Source organism: Vespula pensylvanica, chromosome 1 (assembly GCF_014466175.1).
Source record: "Vespula pensylvanica isolate Volc-1 chromosome 1, ASM1446617v1, whole genome shotgun sequence".
Taxonomy (NCBI): domain Eukaryota; kingdom Metazoa; phylum Arthropoda; class Insecta; order Hymenoptera; family Vespidae; genus Vespula; species Vespula pensylvanica.
The window spans coordinates 8,035,147-8,057,129 of record NC_057685.1 but is presented as its reverse complement, the minus strand read 5'-3'; the positions used below and the strand labels follow the sequence as shown (position 1 = coordinate 8,057,129).

At 38.9% G+C, this 21,983-nt stretch overlaps 1 protein-coding gene across 50 annotated transcripts in view; it reads right to left on the bottom strand.

Annotated features, from left to right (window-relative positions):
- Positions 1–21,983, bottom strand: part of LOC122634895 (Down syndrome cell adhesion molecule-like protein Dscam2) — a 69,035-nt gene that overhangs the window by 33,008 nt on the left and 14,044 nt on the right. For 7 of the 50 annotated variants that reach the window (XM_043824779.1, XM_043824807.1, XM_043824538.1 and 4 more), the window contains exons 6-7: positions 15,896–16,045; positions 14,243–14,366 (exon numbers count right to left, since the gene is read on the bottom strand). In XM_043824779.1, coding sequence (XP_043680714.1) covers positions 14,243–14,366; positions 15,896–16,045 — 274 coding nt within the window. Of the gene's footprint in view, positions 1–1,121; positions 1,246–1,467; positions 1,592–1,890; positions 2,015–2,369; positions 2,494–2,549; positions 2,674–3,230; positions 3,352–3,687; positions 3,812–4,586; positions 4,714–5,381; positions 5,506–5,690; positions 5,815–5,952; positions 6,077–6,931; positions 7,059–9,921; positions 10,046–13,288; positions 13,413–13,507; positions 13,632–14,242; positions 14,367–15,895; positions 16,046–18,352; positions 18,515–18,961; positions 19,127–20,836; positions 21,008–21,595; positions 21,758–21,983 lie in introns of all 50 variants that reach the window. The other 43 variants (XM_043824721.1, XM_043824727.1, XM_043824519.1 and 40 more) reach the window with 28 other exon arrangements.

Genomic DNA, 21,983 nt, shown 5'->3' with positions numbered 1-21,983 from the left:
ATTTCGTTCACAGAAATGAGTTTTTTCATCGTTTTGACGTCCTTATCCTTGACATTTGGTCGTACACTACCACGCGGTTCTGCAAGCAAGGTCGATTCAAAGACACGACTCGTCGAATTTCACTCGATCTCTGATCAATCGAATTACGATCGAAGCTTGAACTTTCCTTGTCGGATTATCCGTTTTTCTATAATTTTATACCTGAATGCGGGTGCTGGGAAGCCTTGAACAGGACATATGAGACCAATCATTTCGTTCACAGAAATGACTTTTTTCATCGAATTGACGTCCTTATCCTTGACGTTCGGTCGTACGCTACCACGCGGTTCTGCAAGCAAGGTCGATTCAAAGACACGACTCCATCGAGTTTCACTCGATCTCTAATCGATTGAATTACGATCGAAGCTCTAACTTTCCTCGTCGAATTATTCGTTGGTCTACATTTTTGTACCTGAATGCGGGCGCCGGGAAGCCTTGTACTGGACACACGAGACCAATCATTTCGTTCATAGAGATGATTTTTTTCATGAAATTGATATCCTTATCCTTGATGTTTGGTCGAACGCTACCACGCGGTTCTGCAATTTTTTAACGAACGATTGTTTCCAAAAATGATACAACTATTATTCGATTAAAACGTTGTCGATGCACGGCACACGATTCCAAAGACAAGGCTAAGACCCATTTTCTACCGTTGCTCACCTGAAGAAAGGTATAGGACTGCCCTGTGCCTCGCAGAGCAACGTCACAGCCTGTCCCTGAACTTTCATCATTCCGTCGAATTTCGATCTAGGTGGCAATCGAGGAGGACTACTTCCGATCGGTTCTAAAAAGCAAAATTTCCAAAATCCACCCTCGTTTCGGATCATTCGCAACTGTCTTTCAATTTTATTCGCGTAAAGAAAAAACCTATATAGACGTTTGTTCTCTCTCTCTCTCCTATCGAATATCCAAAAATACCTACAAACCAACTAATATATGCACTTCTTCGAAATAGACTTCGGTGAAATATACCTACGCAACCTCTCCTTCCATGCTTTTTTTTAAAGCCCAAACTCGAAGCCAAAACTTCGACCGCACGACGTCCTATATTTAGTCAACCTACTTGTACTAGAGCGTACCTGAACACTGGAAGTGGATTTGCTTGCGCTTGACATAACATCGCCAAAGCTTTCTGTACCGGAAGCGCAAGGACCGTTATTTTAGCCGTCGGTGGTACTTTTGGTGCAGCACGATTCACCGGTTCTAAATAGATGAACGCGGTTGTTCAATTAAATCGTTCGATAGGTTTATCACCTAATTAACGATTATAATCTAACGATGATTATATCATCGATAACATGGAATTCATAACTATAGGTATAGCGTTCAATAGAATTCATTAATGTGACATTAAAATCCCTTGCGTACGATGGAACGCATACAACGGCGAGAAATACTATCCACGTGTGTGATTTACTTAAGTACCTGAAAGCTGGTAGAGGGTGTCCTTGGGCAGGACACAACATTGTAACGGATGCTCCAATGTAATTAGCAAGTACATCGTATTTCGATGTTGATGCGACTCTAGGCTTGGCACCGTTAACTGGCTCTACGAAATGATCACCGTATTAAAAAGAAAGAAAATTTATAATATTAATTGATCTAGATTTAAAATGTCAAAATCACGTATAATAAGAAATAAAAGTGTAATTAATTTAAAACCGCTTCATTTTAACGTTCTATTGAAACTAAACGAAGCTTGTGTAAGTAAACCGAAAATAAGGGGAATTATCCACGTCGTAAATTTTCATGCTTTCAACTCAATTTAAGGCTGCCCATAATTAAAATGAGCTGCAACGTACACACACAATGTCGCCTCCGGAAGGTACATAAATTGAATGAACTGACCTAAATGCGGGAGCAGGGAAGGCCTGTGCGTCGCAGAGCAAACTCAACTCGATGCCCATCGCCACTTCGAAAGAATCGGATTTTGCTGATTTTGGAAACTTCGGTGACACGCGACCTGCCGGTTCTTCATATCCAAACGAAATATTCATTGTATTATCGTAATAACGATAACGACAACCGTAACGAGCTTAAATACCCCTACAGGTAAACGCACCACCAGTTTCATCGTTTTCGCCTGATAATCGATAATCTCCTAATTAATTCTATAACGTTTACACTTCGTTAATAATATACTATTATCGATTTATCCATCGTCCTTTCAGCCGAAATCTCTTGGTCGTTGATTTACAAAAGATCAATAATAATTAATAATTATCGTCATATTTCCTAATCGAGTGTTTTTATAGTTCTTTCTTTTATACATATACATATATAATATATATAATTATATATATTATACAATTCGACTATTACTTTACCTGTAATTAGGAGGTGGAGAAGCTTGAGCCGAACACGTTAATGCAACAGAAGATTTAGCATGTTTAACGTAAGTAACGCTCTTAGCCTCGCTCTGAAACGCAGGAGCCTTCGAGCCTACCGGTTCTGCGAAAGAATACGAGCAAAAATCATGGAAAACTGCTATTCCTATGTATCTATACCTGAACGATGGAACTGGGAAACCTTGAGCCGGACAAAACAGAGTCGACGTACTTCCTTTGGCACGTATGAATGAATGCACGCGGTCATCGCTTGAGAATTTTGGCGCCTTCGCTCCCACTGGCTCTGACGGCGTAAAAATAACAACAAGGCGAACGATTTAATCCGAGAAAGAGATCCGACACACATCCGCTAAAAGAACATCAAGGACTACAGAATACCTCATCGAATAGATAAGAAAAGGAAGAAAAAGAAAAAGAAGGAAAGGAAAAAAATATGCATTCATTGAAACGGAGTAATGCGCAACTATCCCATATGGAAATAAGAACACGATCGATAAAAAGATACTCTATCTACCTGAATGCTGGCACTGGGTGTCCCTGAGCTTGGCACTGCATCACCAATCCAGCCAACGACCTCGCCTGCAGCCATCGTTTGGCATCGCCCGTAATCGAAGGCGCTTTACTCCCCACAGGTTCTTAACCCAAAAGACGCTTTTCAACGATCGTATGATAATACTAAAAAGTACGACCGAATCACTTCCGTCATAAATATCGAAGGAAATATCTCTCGAAAAGAAATAATGAATCCTAGCCACCCATGTGTCTTCGTTCAAACGTGTCTCGTGCAAAACTCCGAAATCTTCTTTCGTCGTTTTGCCTTCTTGACTTTATAAAATTTACCTGAAAGTTGGAACAGGGTAACCCTGCCCTTGGCAAGGTATCACGATATCCGTCGAAGTCCTTCTCTCCATTAAACTTCCTTTCTCACCCAATATCGACGGTGCTTTACTTCCAACAGGTTCTAACGATATAGAAATTATTCGCGATTATCAAACGATTTTTCACGATTATTGGGTGATACGTTAGCGAGCTATATATAGCTAAATATTACCTAAAACTGGGTACAGGATAACCCTGGGCAGGACAGAACAGTATAATACTCGACATCGTACTGTGTTCCTTCCAATCACGTTTAGAGTCATCGATCAATGAAGGGGCTTTGAATCCGACTGGTTCTAACGATGAACGTTCAAAAAGAAACTTTCGATACGATCGTCGACGAAAGAGAATAGTAAAAGAAAAGTAAAATAGAAAAAATAAAAAGAGAGAGAGAGAGAGAGAGAGAGAAGGCATTTACCTAAAACTTGGCACAGGATATCCCTGAGCCGGGCACGTCAAGACGATGCTGGAATTCGCCCTTTTGTCCTTCCATCCGCCTTTCAAGTCACCCGTCAACGCGGGAGCTTTCGTTCCAATCGGTTCTAACGACGATAAATACGCTTTGACGTTTGTTCTCTTTTCTTTTTCTTTGTCTTTGTCTTTTTTTTATTCTTTTTCTTTTTTAATTCGGAAGCACGTGCGCGAGAGAAGGACGTTTTATACATATAGATACATATGTTGTTTTTGTTAAAGCATTTACCTAAACATTGGTACAGGATGACCCTGAGCAGGGCACGTTAGCACGGTATTCGAGTTAGCTCTCTTCTTTAACCATCCGCCTCTTAATTCGCTCGTGAAAGTCGGTGCTTTGCTTCCCACCGGTTCTAACGGATACAAATTGGCATGCGATCAGCGCTAACATAGCTTGTTATTTTACTTGATTTTTATGAGACGCCGAATGACTTGCTCGAGTGTAAGCAAGTAAATGATATATAATAAAAAGAAAGTATTTGTAATCGTTCCTAAGTGAATATTTTCGAATAACAGATAATATTCAAAAACTTATAAACATATACTTCGTAATTATATTTCTGGATATTAATCATTTACCTATACGTAGGTACGGGATAACCCTGAGCTGGACAAAACAACACGACTGATGAGTCTGCTCGGTTGTTCATCATAACGCCAACTACATTGCCCGTCAATGCTGGTGCTTTGCCTCCAACAGGTTCTGATAAAATAACGAGATAGATCGAGCGACTCGATATACTCTCGAAATAGAACGAAAAACCGGAAGAGAGTACCCCTTGCAAGAGAAATGATACGATCGAGAACGCGTGTTCTTTGATCTTTTAAACACAACATATAAATTACCTAAATGATGGCACAGGATAAGCCTGCGCTGGACACTGCAGTACGACGCTAGAATTCGTCCCTTTTTCCATCCATACGCCTTTTACGTCACCGCCAGTCAACGTTGGTGCTTTACTTCCAACTGGTTCTAACAACGCAAAAATAAATAAAAAAAAGAAAAAAATAATCGAGAATAAAAATATCAGTAAATTACCTAAAAGATTGCCGATTGGAACAGGGGACCCATAATAATATACGAGAAATCCTACGATTAAAGTCTAAGAGATTGCTATATATATGTACGTCCACGCGATTCTACCAGGTACGAAAAAAAGAGAAATATATATTCGTTTACCTAAAAGAAGGCACAGGATAACCCTGAGCAGGACACGTCAGCACAACGCTACCATCAGTCTTTTTTTCCAATATCATTATCATTTTTATATCACCGGTCAATGCTGGTGCCTTACCTCCGACTGGTTCTAACAATGCAAAAAGAAGAAAATATAAGAATACTACCAACGAAGTGAATTTAAATAAATGACCATCGGTTGGAACAGGGAACCCGTGAGAGCTAAATGGGAACAGTAAAATTATACACCTAGAAAATAATCCAACTAATTAAAACTCATACTTTCATCTCTGTTACGATAAATTATCAAAAGTGATCTTAATTCTAGATATTCAAGTATGAAAGGAACAACAAAGACATCAGAGTAAATTAACATCTGACTTCCTACAATTCTCTTCATTAGTCGCGTAAAATGAAACGCGCGAGTGGAAAGATACTCCGTTTAGAGATTAATAAAGCTTTACCTAAAGGAAGGTACGGGATAGCCTTGCGCTGGACACGTTAAGACGATGCTTGAGCCTGCTTTGTTCTCCATCCATCCGCCTTTTAAATTGCCTGTCAACGCCGGCGCCTTGCTTCCGACTGGCTCTAACGATTTTCACATACATACACAACAAATGTACAGAGAGAGAGAGAGAGAGAGAGAGAGAGAAAGAGAAACCTACTGAGAGACATTGAAGAAAGCATGCTCTTTCTTCGGATAAATACGAACGAGAATATGCCGTAAAAGTCTCTTTTCAACTTCTCTATCTAGATACTTAGTATAAAAGTACCTATATGTTGGAACTGGGAACCCCTGGGCAGGACAGAAGAGAGTGAGATCTTGGCCAACGACTCGATCGTACCAGGACTTCTTAGCATCGCTCGAAAACTTTGGTTTCCTCGTTGCCACTGGCTCTACAATCGTGATATTTGCCAAAGGAAACGAAAAATAATCGAGATACAAGAGAGCAGCTTACTCGCTTTAAATTTTCATAATCGAATGATCCTTGCCTTCTTTAATCGTCTACACGTATTTATGTAAATATTATATACCTATAAGTTGGAACTGGGAACCCCTGGGCAGGACAGAAGAGAGTGAGATCTTGGTCAACGATTCGATCGTACCAGGCCAATTTAAAGTCGCTCGAAAACTTTGGTTTCTTCGTTGCCACTGGCTCTACAATCATCAGATTTGCCAAAGGAACGAATAATAATCAGGACTCCAAAGCGAGTAACAATCGTGATCGACTGATCCTTTTCTTTTCTAATCGTTTACACGTATTTATGTAAATATTATATACCTATAAGTTGGAACTGGGAACCCCTTAGCAGGACAGAAGAGAGTGAGATCTTGGTCAACGATTCGATCGTACCACGCCATCTTAAAGTCGCTCGATAACTTTGGTTTCTTCGTTGTCACTGGTTCTACAATCGTGAGATTTGCCAAAGGAGCGAATGATAATTGAGACACAAAAAAGAATATTATTTGTACTCGTCTCGAATTACTTTAAGTTCTCGTGATCGAATGTTCCCTTTATTTTCTAAGCATCTATACACGTATTTATGTAAATATTATATACCTATAAGTTGGAACTGGGAACCCCTGGGCAGGACACAAGAGAGTAAGATCTTGATCAACGAGTCGATCGTACCCGGCGAATTTAGCATCGCTCGAGAATTTTGGTTTCTTCGTTGCCACTGGCTCTACAATTGTGAGATTTCCCAAAGAAACGAATAATAAAATCGGAACGTGACAGGAGAATACTATTCGTCTAAAAATACTATAAATTCTCGTGATTCTTTTCTTCTCTGAATCGTCTACATATATTTATGTAAATGTTATATACCTATAAGTTGGTACTGGGAACCCCTGGGCGGGACAAAGCAGAGTAGTATCATGATCGATGACACGTTCGTACGAAGTGATCTTCGATTCGGTCGAAAACTTTGGCTTCCTCGTAGCTACTGGCTCTAACACGGATAAGAACAACATAGGCATGCTCGATATCTTATTCTCTCGACTTTGTTATACCTATAAGTTGGAACTGGGAACCCCTGGGCAGGACACAACAAGGTGAGATCTTGACCTGCTGCCCGATCATACCAGCCTACTATCTTAGAGTCGCTCGAGAATTTTGGCTTCCTCGTTGCCACCGGTTCTGTCGTGATATTTAACAAACAAGCAAAAAGAAACGGATGTCTTTTCGATCAGTCCCATCGACCAACATCGAACATAATTAGAATATTATTTCAGTCGAGAAGCGAGGAGACGACGATCGATATTCTAAAAATTTCCCTGAGTATCTGTAAAGGAGCGACCTACAAAGGCCTTGAAGCACAGCTTTCAAGAGTAGGTAATGTAATACCTGGTCACGGGAACAGGGTGGCCCTGGGCATTACACAGCAAGCTTACTTCCGTGTTCTCTTTGCGGAGGAAAAAGAAAGACTTTACATCTCCAAGAAATGCGGGTGCTTTGCTTCCCATGGGTTCTGGGAAAGAAAATGAAAAGATGGACAAAATCTCCTCGAAGTCGGCCCTACTCTCATTTTTTCTTTCTCTTTTTCTTCTACTTGGACAGGGTACCCCGATGGTACTTTGACCCATATTCCAAATTCACGACCTTCATACGTTCTAAAGAGAACAGCGTACTTTAAAACGGACGACGTTTCAAGTCTCTCTAAGTGACTTCGTTCAAAAGATATTTACACCACTTGTAGAAAACGCGAGTGTATCTTTGACTTTGCAAACAGAACTGACCTACCTCATATACAAGGACGACTTCTTTCTTTGTGTACATCATAAAGATAAAATGTTTTCATCTTTTTCAATTCACTTCGCAATCGAGATTCAAAAGTAACATGCTACATTGATAAAATTGTTCATTAAAAGTGACGACATTTAAATAATTATTTAAATTGATATTAATAAATTTTTTGATATATTAAGAATTGCTAAGTAATTACAAACTCATTTTAACGAATAATCATAAAATTCTAATAAATCTCGAATACGAAGAGCTATGGTAAGTTTCAATCGAAATCTTTCAACACTATAGTCCAATACCTAGCCTTGGGAGGCGGATGGCCTTGAACGTTACAGAGAAGACCAATATCCAAGTTCACTCTTCGTATCAGCAAGGAGAGTTTAGTATCCCCCGCAAAAGCAGGTGCTTTGCTTCCGACAGGTTCTAAACAGCATCGGAATTCGATTACTTGGATACAATGGTTAGGGACAGAGATATGAGAGGTTCTCTCGCGATGAAGAGCAATTAGTTCGACGAAGAGCAATCAATTAACTCGACGAAGCAACGAACCAATTATAGGATCAAGATCATCATCGAACTTTCATACCTAAAGGTAGGGACAGGGTAACCCTGGGCGTTGCAGGAGATGCTAACTTCTGTTCCGATTCGTCGAGATAGCAAAGAGATCTTGGCTTCTCCGGAAAAGGCTGGTGCTTTGCTTCCAATTGGTTCTAAACATCATCGAAGGGAAAACGAAAATTTCAAGGGAAAACAAGAAAGTCTTGTTTGCTCGGTCAAAACGTATCCTAATCATCCCTAAGAAGAATCTAGCCTTTTTAATTTACCTAGTAGTAGGGACAGGGCTTCCCTGAGCTGCGCAAAATATTGTGATGGGCTGTCCCTCGTATCTTCCAATCGTACGGCTCAGATCATCCGACGTAAGCCTAGGTGATCTCGCGCCTACAGGCTCTGAAATCGACGATCGTTTTGGATCCTCAAAAAGGAGATAGATGTTCTCCGATGCAAAAAGATGTTATTTTACCTGACAGCTGGAACGGGAAATCCCTGAGCGTTACAGGCTAGCACCACGCCGATACCCTCGCGTCTCGAATAAGCGCTCAATGTAAGATCGCTGGAGAAGATCGGAGACTTGAATCCGACAGGCTCTAGGAGAATAGGTTCAGATCGAAACGATCGTTCGAGTGGTTCATCAAAGGATTAATTGTATAATTTGTCGAATGAAAAAAAAAAAAATGGAAGAGAGAAAGTAGTGTAAAGAAATAATACAAATGAAAGCTATGAAGATGAAATCCAGTTTAACTCTCGTATCGATATAAAATTTGATACCGACGTGTGAAAGAATTAATTTGAAAAATGAAACTAGCGTGGAAACGATACTTTCGAAAGTACACACACCTTCGAGATGGTAACGAAATTGATATAACATGATACGCGCAGATGTATGATAGAATCTACGGTGAGTAATTGTCTCACCTCGTAATTGGAACAGGGTAGCCTTGCAAAGGACACACGAGGCTCACCGCACCGTCCAATTTCATTTCGACGAATTCGACTTTCCGATTGGCCGGTAATTTCGGTTTCGCGCTCGACGTCGGTTCTAATCGAGAATAGAAGGTCGGAAGATCCTTTGAGAAATAACGATTATTACTGACCGTGTAATAGGGACAGGGAACCCTTGAGCTGGACAAGTCATCGACACCTTGCTCATGCTCGGAGTTGGCTTGACCACCTTTATATCGGCATTTGTGAACTTTGGCTTTACACTGGTTACCGGTTCTGAATAGAAAAGAAATATCTTGTGGAAGATTTCGAGTTTCTTTAGCGAATTGGAATATGTCTGACTTCCTCAACGCTGGGTCCAGGTATATATATCCCTCGATCAATTACAAGTTCATTGAACAATTTAAACGAATTAATTTCAAGCTAAATCGAGGGCAAAACTGTTTCAATTATCCAGAAAAAAGAAACTAAGGAAAACTCGTCGGAGGAAAGGATACAAAGTGGTGTATCGATTAAACGATTTATCGACTATCCCTTGTCGCCTTTCTAAAAACAAAAATAAGGTTGCCTTTGTCGTCGTCATCCATGTCGCGTTCGTCGTGAAAACGGATGACGTGCTTGCAATAAGTTTACCTACCGTGAAATTGAGAACTGACTCTGTCTGCCCCGGCGATAATCATGTTGGAACAAGCACCACAAAAAAAGCGAAGCTCGAGAAAACCTTTAAAATCTCTAATTCCTCTGTCGAAGAACTTACTTAGATACCGGTACAGGATACGCCTGTGCAGGACACAAAAGTTGAACGCTTCGAGCTTCCAAACTTTCGAAAGTTCGACTTTTATCGATCGTGGGAAACTTGGGCTTTGCAAAGCCAACCGGTTCTACAAATTAGACTGAGAATAGAGGTTAAGCTTTATCCACTACGCTAAATCAATAGCAGAAAGTAAAAGTGACGTAACCAGATATTTCTTTAAAAAGAAAAAGTGATACCTAAGATTTGTAATATTTCTCAAAATCCTGATTCATCACAAAGGTTACGTCACTGTCGAATGACGAACATCATTACAAAGTTGACTATCTAATTACTGGGACAGGGTTAAAAACGCGTAACAAAATCTCAGTCGACGCAAACCAATCGACAAATCGGTCGACCTACCTATATGTGGCAACTGGATATGCTTGAGCCGGGCAGAGCAACGTAAAACTTGTATCTTTCGTAACACGCAATCCGACATCATTCACGGATGGAAATCGAGGCTTGGTACTTGAGGCAGGTTCTAAAAAAGTCGATTCAACGAGATTCTTTTAAATTCTTCACTGACATGCTGGAATAGGGATACCCCCTATCAAACTTGATATCTCTAATATCCTAATATAATAATACTTCGTTTACGTATTTGGAAGTCAAATTCTTTTTATCTGTCTACCATCAAAATGAGAACAAAAATTTGTCACTCCTATAAATCTCCTGAAGGATAACGCATTCGTCTGCCTACCTATATAAAGGAACTGGGTATCCTTGAGCAGGGCACAAAAGTGTAACGCTTTTTAAGGAAGATGCGCTGAACCTTTGAAGGTCGCTCGATCCGGACAACTGTGGACGAGTACTGGATGCCGGTTCTAATGAAAAAATTTACAATCATCGTATCCTCCAACTTCAAATAGATGCGAATGATCCAAACGAATGATCTTTCTTTACCTGTGCAATGGAACAGGAAACCCTTGGGCAGGACACAGCAGCGTCATCGCACCACCAAGAGACACTTTGAAAGTCTGCGAATCGTGTAACGACGGAAATTTCGGACGGGTGCTTGCGACGGGTTCTACGGAATATCGGAAATAACACGAATACTTGAAAGCGTGATATATATTAATTAATATCTATACACAATTTTGTTAATAAGAATAAGGTTTCGTTCGACGACATTTTTAATTTGTACTTCCCTACTTCCTATTTTGAATTCTCGCGGTTTTATGAAAGTATCTACGAATTCGTCTTATTTATTTCAACAAAATTCAGAAATTGATTTATTTATTTTGAAAATGATCACGAATCAGAGGAAATAAAAGAAAAGAATACGAACATTCCTACTACCTCATTCGTTTTCATTACTTAACTCCTTTCCTTTGGTATCGCAGCCGTGCATTAACTCGGACGCGCTTCGAATAATCTATTTCAGTTTTTATATCGAAGATATTTCCTGTACCTGAAAGCTGGAACGGGAAAGGCTTGAGCCGGACATGGTAGACTCAGCGATTCGTTGCGACGAACCGTATACGTCGTATAGGTACGCGAATTCTCTGTCATCGGGAATTTTGGCTTTGTGCTGGCGACTGGTTCTGTGAGAAAGGACTTTCATTTGGGTGTGATCGTCGTAAATCGAAAAGTCAAATATTATTTTTGACAAACATTTTCAACCCTGTTACATGAAACCATTCAATTTCGCTGGGACAAGGTAATCAATTTTTTAATCAATTTAACTGATCGCAGATATATCCATTGCACAATTTCTCACTCAATTTTGATTAAACTATCACACCAGAAAGTTCTTTTCAAACACGAACTTCCATTCGCCCTCGCGATCGAGTAACTTCATTTTCGAATTCTAATATCTAATCTTATAATGTATAATACAATGACCTCGTCCCACCTATACAATGGAATAGGAAATCCTTGAGCAGGGCACAGCAAAGTTAGAGGGTTGCCACTTTTAGCAATAAATCCACGCGAGTTATCCATCGTTGGAAATTTAGGACGAACACTTCCTACGGGCACTGCGGAATTAGAACGAGAGAAAAATAGAACGTTGAGCGTTAGTAACGTTCCCATTGAAACGTAAAAATGCTTTCTATGCAAGGACAGGGAACCTAGCAACTGAAAGAGCTCTTCTCGCTACCCGACTTAAACGTTGCTTCTCTACTTTTTCAGAAAATACGTCTACGATTATCTACTTTCAATGTGTTCCATTGCTTCGCTAAATGAATTCTTTAGCAACGATCAATATAAATGATTTCCTTCGCCTTTCGTGCTTTCACGTTGCCATTGTATTCGCCTCGCTACCAATTAATATTATTGTTATTGGTCAAAGATTTTCATATCGATCGTACCTATAAGTCGGAACCGGAAATCCTTGAGCGGGACAGAAAAGGGAGAGACTGTCGTTCGTCTTCGCTGAAAGTCCAATCAGGTTGATCGTACTCGAAAGTTTAGGTCGTGCACTTGCCACAGGTTCTGCATATTTGTGTCCCCCCAAGAGAGATAACAAGAGAATAATTACAATCGTTGGATAGTAATCCAAACTATTTGACGATTCGCGACTTACTTGTGTACGGGAACAGGGAACCCTTGGGCTGAACAAGCTAGAGTAACCGAGCCGTCTTTGATCGTACGAAATCCTCTAGTGTCGTCTATCGTTGGAAATTTTGGTCTCACGCTGCCAACGGGTTCTGAATAATAATAGTAATAATAATAACAATGCTGATAACAATCGACAAATTCGAAACTCGTGTTGAAAGTGTGTCATGTGCCTGTCTACAGGGACAGGTATATCCTAACGGTTATAATTTATCGAGGAAGATATTTTCGACGAATCGAAATTATTGAACTTAAATCTACTATGATCGTACCTATGAGATGGAACAGGAAATCCTTGAGCAGCACACAATAGCGTCATACTTCCACCTTGGTACGTCATGAAACCGTTTATGTTCGACATAACCGGAAACTTCGGCCTTACACTGCCAACCGGTTCTAAAGAACCGATAAATTCGAGATTAATCCAAATCTAACGACGCATTTTTCTTTACCATTAAGGGACAGGGAAACCCTGATAGAACTCTCAAACAAAACGGCTGAAATATATTCAGCAACCGTACGTGAACAACATTCTAATTCTAGCATTTTAATTCTACTAACGGGAACCCAGGAAGCAGAGTAGAATAATCGTATCTCTAATCGGGAATGTCTAACCATGAATTATCTCTGTTTGTTCGTCGAAATAACCATACATTTTTTTCTTTTTTGAAAGTTATTCGAAAGGAAAAAGAAAGAAAGACAGAGATAGATAAATGGATAGACGATAGAAACAAACGAGACACTCTAACGATTTTAAGGCTCGACTTACTTGTACAGAGGGACAGGGAAGCCCTGAGCGGGACACAATAAAGTGACCGAGCCATCCATGGTTGTTCGGAAACTCCTGGAGTCGTCGATCGTTGGAAACTTTGGTCTCACACTGCCGACCGGTTCTGATCGTGTCGCGTTATTAAAATCGATTCGTTATTACCTACTTATTATTTAAACATCGACCTATTCATACCACTGTTACATTCTTGTTCTCTACCTGTGCAAAGGAACGGGGAACCCCTGTGCTGGGCACAACAGGGCTTGCGAACCGTTGACCAGTGCTCTGAAGCCACGGATGTCATCTGTAGAAGGAATCTTTGGACGTACGCTTCCCACGGGCTCTAAAAAGTATGCCTACGTTTAGAGATTTCTAATAACCTTTCCAATATCTTTTTACTACTCCCTAGACCATAATAACAAAATGGAACAACATTGTTGGATGGAATCAAAATTATCAAAAACCGTAGTATGTTAAGATCAAGTGAAATGGGTCACCGTAATATCGGTCCACAAACGATTGTGGTATTAATTTAACATCGATAGATGTCACATTCCTGCGTTTATCGATCTTCGACTCGGTATTTCCCAGTGGTGTCTCTGAGAATACACGGAAAAGCTCTGAGAGAAATGGAACGTCGAATATGTAGAACATCAAGTCTCATTCTCCTCTCTGACGGTTTTGAAAGAGAACATCGATCCGAAAAGAAATATCAGCTATCGTTAATTATTATTATCGTTTATTTTAATTAAATTCACTTTCGATGGTAGAATTTTGTTAATGTTTAAAAGATTTTACTTTGTCATTTTCTCATTCTCTCGACACCATTTGGTTTTGGCCCTTAAATAAAAAATTATTCCTTTCGTGCCCTCTAAACTCTTTATCAAGATTATCCGTTCCTTTTATCGACGACGCGCATACAAGACCGACGCGATACGATAGAAAATATCGTACCTATAAGATGGAACCGGAAATCCTTGAGCAGGGCACAGAAGCGGTATATTGTCACTGGAACTCGTTGAAAGTCCATTTATGTTGTCCATACTTGGAAACTTTGGTCGTACACTCCCCACAGGTTCTGCGTAACGAAAAGATCGTAGAACCTTATACTTTATTAGCAGCAACCCTTTCCTATTTTGGCCACTGATCATGATCGTTAGAGCATTCTAATCCTCTGATATGCACCACTGTTTCGTATGTATATGTGTATATAATTGTACATTTGTTTTTATTACCCATTTAAAAGACAATTCGATGCACGAATAAAGGACTTCGACCAGCACTTATGTTCCATCGATCGCTGTGACGCATTTTGTTCTCCATCAATGCCGTAAAAATGGGACAATTAAACACTCAACGAAGCTGAAGAAATCGTTGTCCGATAACAATAATAATTATTTCATCGCCTGATAAAAAATAAAAAGAAAAAAATAAAGAACAATAGATGCAAGTGACAAAGAGCAAAAACAAACAGCAGCTTCCTTAAGTGTTACGTCCACATTTCAAAACCGTGACTCGTTCGAGAGACGTTAAATTATTTTTATAGGGAACTTACCACGCGAGAGCGAAGGTCAGAGCCCGGAGATCGCGAGAGGACGCCGTTAAGAAACGAAAGAATTTTGCGCTTCGATCATTGGTTTTTCTTTCTTTTTTTTGTTTTTTTTTTTCTTTTCGTTTTGCTTTTCCTTCTTCAAATGTAATTTCGTAACCGATCATGCCAAGAGTCAAGTTTTGGGCGGGCGGTGGCGCGTGCCCGCAGGGGTACCCTGTCCCAGCATTCAGGTTTACCAATCAACTCGATCTTTCGATGATTTTTTTGGAAACTATGAAATTATTGTATTAACTTACGATTTGACGAAATCAAATATATCATGTTTCTTATATTTTAAATATAATAATACGTTCAATCACTTTAATTTTTACTAAAAACAAATTTTTAACAAGAGATAATCAATAATTGCAAAACGATCGAGCTAATTGGCAAAAAAGGCCAGACGTATAATTACATCGTATAAGAAAGTTAATTTTCCAAATAAAAATATTGCAAATATATCGGTAAAATTATTAATTATTAAGATTATTAAAGAATTTATCATTTTTATTCTATTCATATTCAAACATTTGTACATTGATAGGAAAATTAACTTTCTTTTCAATAAAAATTTCGAAACCAGACGTATTTCCATGCATACAAAAATTCTAATATTTGTCGCTGTCTCAAATCGAATTAATATTTCATTATATCTGTAAACAGGATTATCTCTAATGACTTTAAAGTACAAAATATTGGTCCTACGAATTACAAAGAATTGTCATAATCAAACATATTCGACGTATGATACGTACGATTAATATCAAATAATAATGGAGTAAGATTGTATCATCGAGACGTCTGGATTCAAAATCGGAAACACGATTCTGATTTACGTAGGTATAGAAATGAATAAGTGAAAAATTAATTCGAAACTCGATAACATCCTTCTCCAAATTTGATAATACGATATTATTAGGGATAAATCTTAAAAAAAAAAAAAAAGAACAAAAAGAAAAAGCAATCAGAATCGTAATTTCAATGTGAAGATTGAAAATTTCTATGCTTCGACTTACCGGTAATGACGAGACGTCCCTTAGTAGCAGATAATCTTGTTTCTCCGGTGAGTCTGTGTTTCGTGCGGCATTGATAGGTCTTGTATCCGTCTTCGGGTCCAACATCTCTAATGTGCAATTCTCCAGAGGGCAAAACCAAGTATTTTCCATCTATTCGGAATATCCCCCGAAAGGAAAAAAAAAGATTAATAATCTTCGCTTCGTCTTTATTACAAAATCGTGCAAGTCAAAATGATTGTTACTCGATTCGATCGGTAAAAATTAATATTCAATTTATATTTCAATTTCATCCGAAAATAATAACGTACTTAAAAAATAAAAGAACGAATTCTTCGTGAAACATTCAATCGAGATAAAGTTCAATCACTTTGAAAAAATGTGCACGATACTCGAACATTCTTGCGAATACTCGAATACAATGGACGATTAATTGAACACACTCGCATGCATGCCACACTACGGTCCTTGCTTCCCAAGTGAGTCGAACGTTGAATACCGAGAGATTTCGTATCTATTTCCTACTTCAATCGTCCGACACACACCGCTTGGGAGTTCCAACGCGTTAATGTAACGACAAGAGGAAATATTGCAAACACGTTCGACGCTTAATTAAATGTATTGTTTGTTATCGAGTAACTACGAGGCTGATAACATTTGTTGTATTCGAGTATTATTACAAGTTTCGCATTATTTCCTCCGACCCTTTGCACTTTGAGAAACATTAAATTTAATAAATTTAATAATATGTCTTATAATATGTATTCGTACGTATTTATTAATATAGATTATTTCAAATTCACTATCAATGGAAAATTAAACATACGTAGGTAACAGTCGATTTAACTAATATATATGAAATTGTTCTTAGAAAACGCGATATATATTACTTACTCCGTCATATGATATTCTTTTTAAATTGATATTCTTTTTAAAACATGGATTGTAATCATTTCGATGAAAACAAATGATTTCGTGTGTACACATAATTTTTGGCAAAAACTATCTTATCAATACAATTTTTAAACGACTCTATCTTAAATAAATTGTAACCACACGGTTAAGTGAAAAGGGTCTATTGTTGGAATTATTTTGTTAACATTTCCCACGTCATGCTTTGCAACATTAGAAAATTTTAGGAGACAATTCATTTTCTAAAAAGTATTATAATAAAATTATTTTACACTTTTAAATCTTTATAATCGAACGTTAAATTAACGTTCTAAAACCAGATCTGATATTTGCGAAAAACATATATAAACATATATAGATATACACACGTGAATGAGAAAATCTGCCCCAATGATTGACAATCTGTTAAAAACAGAACCAGATATCGTTTGTCGCAAAACAGGACATACGGAAAGAATTAATCAAAGTCATGCAGTTAAAAAGCAAACTCAAGCGATTACAACACTACAAAACATTTTAATGACTATAGACTTGTAAAAAAAGTTAGTTTGGAGTGGCGTTCTTGGGAAGGGATAAAAAGATTAAAAAAATAAAAAAAAAAGAAAGAAAGAAAAAGGCAAAAGGACAAGAGGATGTCTGGGACAGCGCGAGCAGCGGCAGTCAACGTCGTACGAATTTATTCCGAAAGAGATTCGATGCACTCGGTAACAATATACAAAGTTCTCGAAATCGACGCTTACATGTATCCGGCTTCGAAACGTTCGAAACGTAAGAGAAGAGCGTTCGAATAGAACGGGAATTCTCCATCGGCTTTCTTGAATTCATAAGATTATGAGAAAAATCGAGGAAAGGGTCGATCGACCAAATACGAAAATACACTCGAAGAAAAAAGAGAAGAGAACACGCATTCAAGATCCTTGCTGAAATTCTATCTCCTGACATACTATAGTTGAATTCTCTCTTCCTGACTTGAGCTAGGGGAGTATCGTTTGTCAAGAAAAATAAAAAGAAAAAAATCAAACGAAGCAACAACAACAACAACGATCTTGCACGTCAGACAATCACGTGCTGTTATACAATAAATAACGTTAATTAATTTTCACGTTAACGTCAGAGATCAAAAATTGCTCGTTATCGATATGTCAATTAAATCGGGATGGTCAATTAGACGGTGCTCGAGAGTGATTTTGATGTTTACCGATTAAAGTTGTTCAACAGACTTTAATTTTCTCGATAGTTTCTTCGATTTTCTTTTCTTTTTCTTTTTTTTTCTTTTTTTTTTATTTTATTTCGTCTCATCTCATCTCATTTCATTTAATTTCATTTTACTTTAGTTTATTTTATTCGATGGAAGAAGAAACGTACGACGAGGAGAAAAGTCAATGGTCTAAATCTAGAAAGATTTCTTCGAAAATCGATTAAAGTATGAATGAGGGTGAACTTTCGATGATCACCAACGAGATTTACGATACATACAAAGGATAGGACAAGACGACAAAAAAGTACGTTTCACGCGAGTCGATATTTCTTTCTGTTAAATGTGTGTACCATAATCGGGGCTAGGATAAATGTCAGTGGTATTGTCTTCGATCCAAGAGTCGACTTCCACGAATTCGGCGACGAAGCTCGGTATGTGACACTTGATAATAGCAGCGTTCCCCCGTAGGACGTGTTCGTCCATCACGTTCACTGCATACCGCTGCCCGACAACTGTAACCAGACATCGGTTTCCGGTTTTACCATAAAGATGCAAATCTTCTACACGGTGTATCCTACCAATCAATAAATACGATCGATAGCTACGAAAATTCTATTTTTCACGTTCGAAATATATATTCCACGTTACATTAACTACAAGATCATCATTGTATCGTCTTAAATTAATTCATTAATTTCTTCATTAATTCGTTAAACCTGCGTAGTGATCTGCATCTTCGGCAGATAATATATCGCGATAATATTTACGAGCGGAGACCGTTCATGAATTTAGAAAACTAGAAGAAGATAGGTAATATTTTCGCCGAGCGAACGAGTTTAACGACATCGGTTCGTTCGTTTAATATTCCACGTTATTATCCTCGTTCAAGGAGTTTCATTTGCAAAAGGGGGGAAATAATAGGTACGTTTGATGCAATACGTTCGAGTCGATGTCTCTACCGTATGACTGGTCGTCGGCAACGTAACTTCCGCCATTCGAGTCGATCCAACCTACAACATCCACGTGGTCTGCTACGAAGGAGGGAACTTGACATTTGAAAATGGCCGCGTTGCCACGTATCGCGAACTGGTCGTAAACCTGAACTTCAAAGTACTGCCCGACCACTGTAATAAAGCGAAAGAAAAAGGATGAAAAGAGAAGAGAGAAAGAGGCGGAATACAAGAATGAGGGAGACCGGAAGAACGGTTCAAAAAAAGGAGTCGAAGAGAGACAGAGATAGGGAGGGAGAGAGAGAAAGAGATCGTCAGTGGAACACGACCTCCCGCTTTGATCTCACAGATTAAAATTTCAATGAACCGAGCAGGGATCAGCTCGAGAATTCGATATCCCACGATCGTACGATGCATCTATGAATCTTCGTCAGATTCACTGAATGAAAGTGGAATATCAATTAAACGGTGCAAAACTTCATCTGGTCATCGCTTCGTTCGACACGTCCGTTCGATCGATTTTTATAAAATACCGATATTCTGACATAGGAACGAGTTACAAAGAAACCACCGAAACGTTTACAGACATAGAAATTTTAACGCGTTGATTGACCAAAACGAATCATCCTTTACGACAAAACTTTACCCTTCTCGGGTCTCAATACTAATACTAATGTTAAACATCGGTTAGAAACTTTTTCAATAAAATCAACGATGTCTTGACTAAAACGTTTAAAAAGATCGTCGATAAAGATCATGTTACTCTAAATCATATGATTTCTTTTCCTGTGAGCAATTTCTTCTGTTCGACGGAAATCAATGTAAATCTATTAAGGGTTAACCTTTAATGATCCTTAATCACATTACGAGTCCATAATCATCTCCAACAAATGACACGTCAGAGATCAAATTTAATGGACTCTTGTTTGAACGAGTACCCAGCAGAATTTCTCCCAGAAAGAGAGTATGAGAAACAGTTTGATGGGAAAAGAGAGAGAGAGAGAGAGAGAGAGAGAGAGAGAGAGAGAGAGAGAGAGAGAGAGAGAGAGAGAGAGAGAGAGAGAGAGAGAGAGAGAGAGAGAGAGAGAGAAAGTTATAGAACTGAATAAAGCGCCGTAGGAAAATTCAATTCTATCGTCGGCAAATAGCCCCGGAAACGACCCTCTCTTCACCGAAAAGCGAATATAAAGCCGACGAGGCTGGTCTCGTCTCTTCGTAGAGAGACGGTACGTTAATTTGCTCTCGGCCTGATTAGTCTGACTTAACCTAATCCGAGGTTCCCAAGCCAAACGAGGCCACTGCCAGCCGCGCGCGCGTTTCCATCCATCCATCCATCCGTGTAAAACCGAGAATCGATCGAGAAAAGGGTAGGTGCAAAATTTGCCTCGGACTCGTGCTTTCCGCTCCATCGACCATCCTCTTCTTTTTTTTTTCTTTTTTCTTTTTTCTTTTATACACCGGCACGATCACCATAGTCGATCGTATGCAATACTCTCCACTCTAGGAAGACGGTTGGAAGAAAGGTGATTTTGCCTGCGAATATGCACGCACGCGAATGGAGAACCGCGTTATCCGATACCCAAGGATGAGCACGAGGTGTAATTTAATATAGTAATTTAATTAAAGTACCGTGTCGAATGCTCTAAAGCTTTTCCCATTCTAATTCTCCTACAAAATGAATCACCGAGAGTATCATAGACATTTATAGTTCGCATTTAATTTACTATAATTTTATTCGATTTCAAACAAAAATTCAAGGAAAATGTTTTCTGGCATGCCGATGTATCTACGTATATTAATATGAGAATATAAGAATGCAACAGAATCAACGGCATTCGTTAATTCGTTTTCACATTCGAAATCGTACGACGATGGAAACTGTACCCTTTTCGTCTTGATTACTAGTGGTATACGTCGAACCGTCCTCGACTGCAAGCCACTCGATCACGTCTACAAAATCCGCCACAAAGCTGGGCACGAGACACTTCAAGGTTGCCGTATTACCGCGCAAGACGAACTCGTCGATGACTCTCGTCTCGTAGAACTGCTGGACCACTGCAACGCGCCGTTTCCCAGAAAGAGATAGGTAGATCGTCATGTGAACGATGAATCATTACAAAATAGGCACGTATAAAAATCGATGTAATATCTCGATAATGGAATAGACAAAAGTATTGTTAATAGAATCAATAATCAATATCATGAAGTTTAAATAAAAGTTAAATTATAAAGCATTAATAGTTTCCGTAAAAAAAAAAAAAGAACAGAAACCGTAAACCGATATTAAATTAAATTAGTAATAGTAATAATAAATATAATATTCCTTTTAATAGAAACCAAGCCACAGAGCATCGGTCTTTTAGATACATGTAATAAAATAAATCACGTCGATGATAAGTAAACGAGACTGTGGTTTCTACGTAGTTGCCGTTATCGCTCGACAAGGACAAAAAGAGATGGATGATAGATAGATGAAATGAGAAAGGGAAAGAAAGAGAGAGAGAGAGAGAGAGAGAGAGAGAGAGAGAGAGAGAGAGAGAGAGAGAGAGAAACAGGAACGAGATTTGCAAAGGAAAGATGAAAATTGTCCGAGTCCTGAAGTGTGCGATTGTTAATTATACGGCTATCGATCACGACGCCTACCGTACTCCTCTCCAGGCGTGTATATTGTCCCATCATCGGCAACCCACTGATCCACCTGAACGAACTCCGACACGAAACTCGGTATTTTGCATTTCATGATCGCGCTGTTTGCTCGGATCACATACTCGTTCTCGGCCTCGGTGACAAAAAACTGCGAAACGACTGCCCGCGCGGGCATTGCCAGGACATTGTTAGGCAAACGGGTGAATTAGAAAACAATGGTTCGGAATAATATAATAAACAATGTGCGATTTAGTTAGAAAAAAATCTTCCTTTTTGTTTTTTCGGTTAGCTTGGATTAATCACAAACGGATACGTTCTCTTCAAGACCAATCGATACATCTCTTTGCAAATTCGAAATAATTGAATAATATTTGTGAACGTTAAT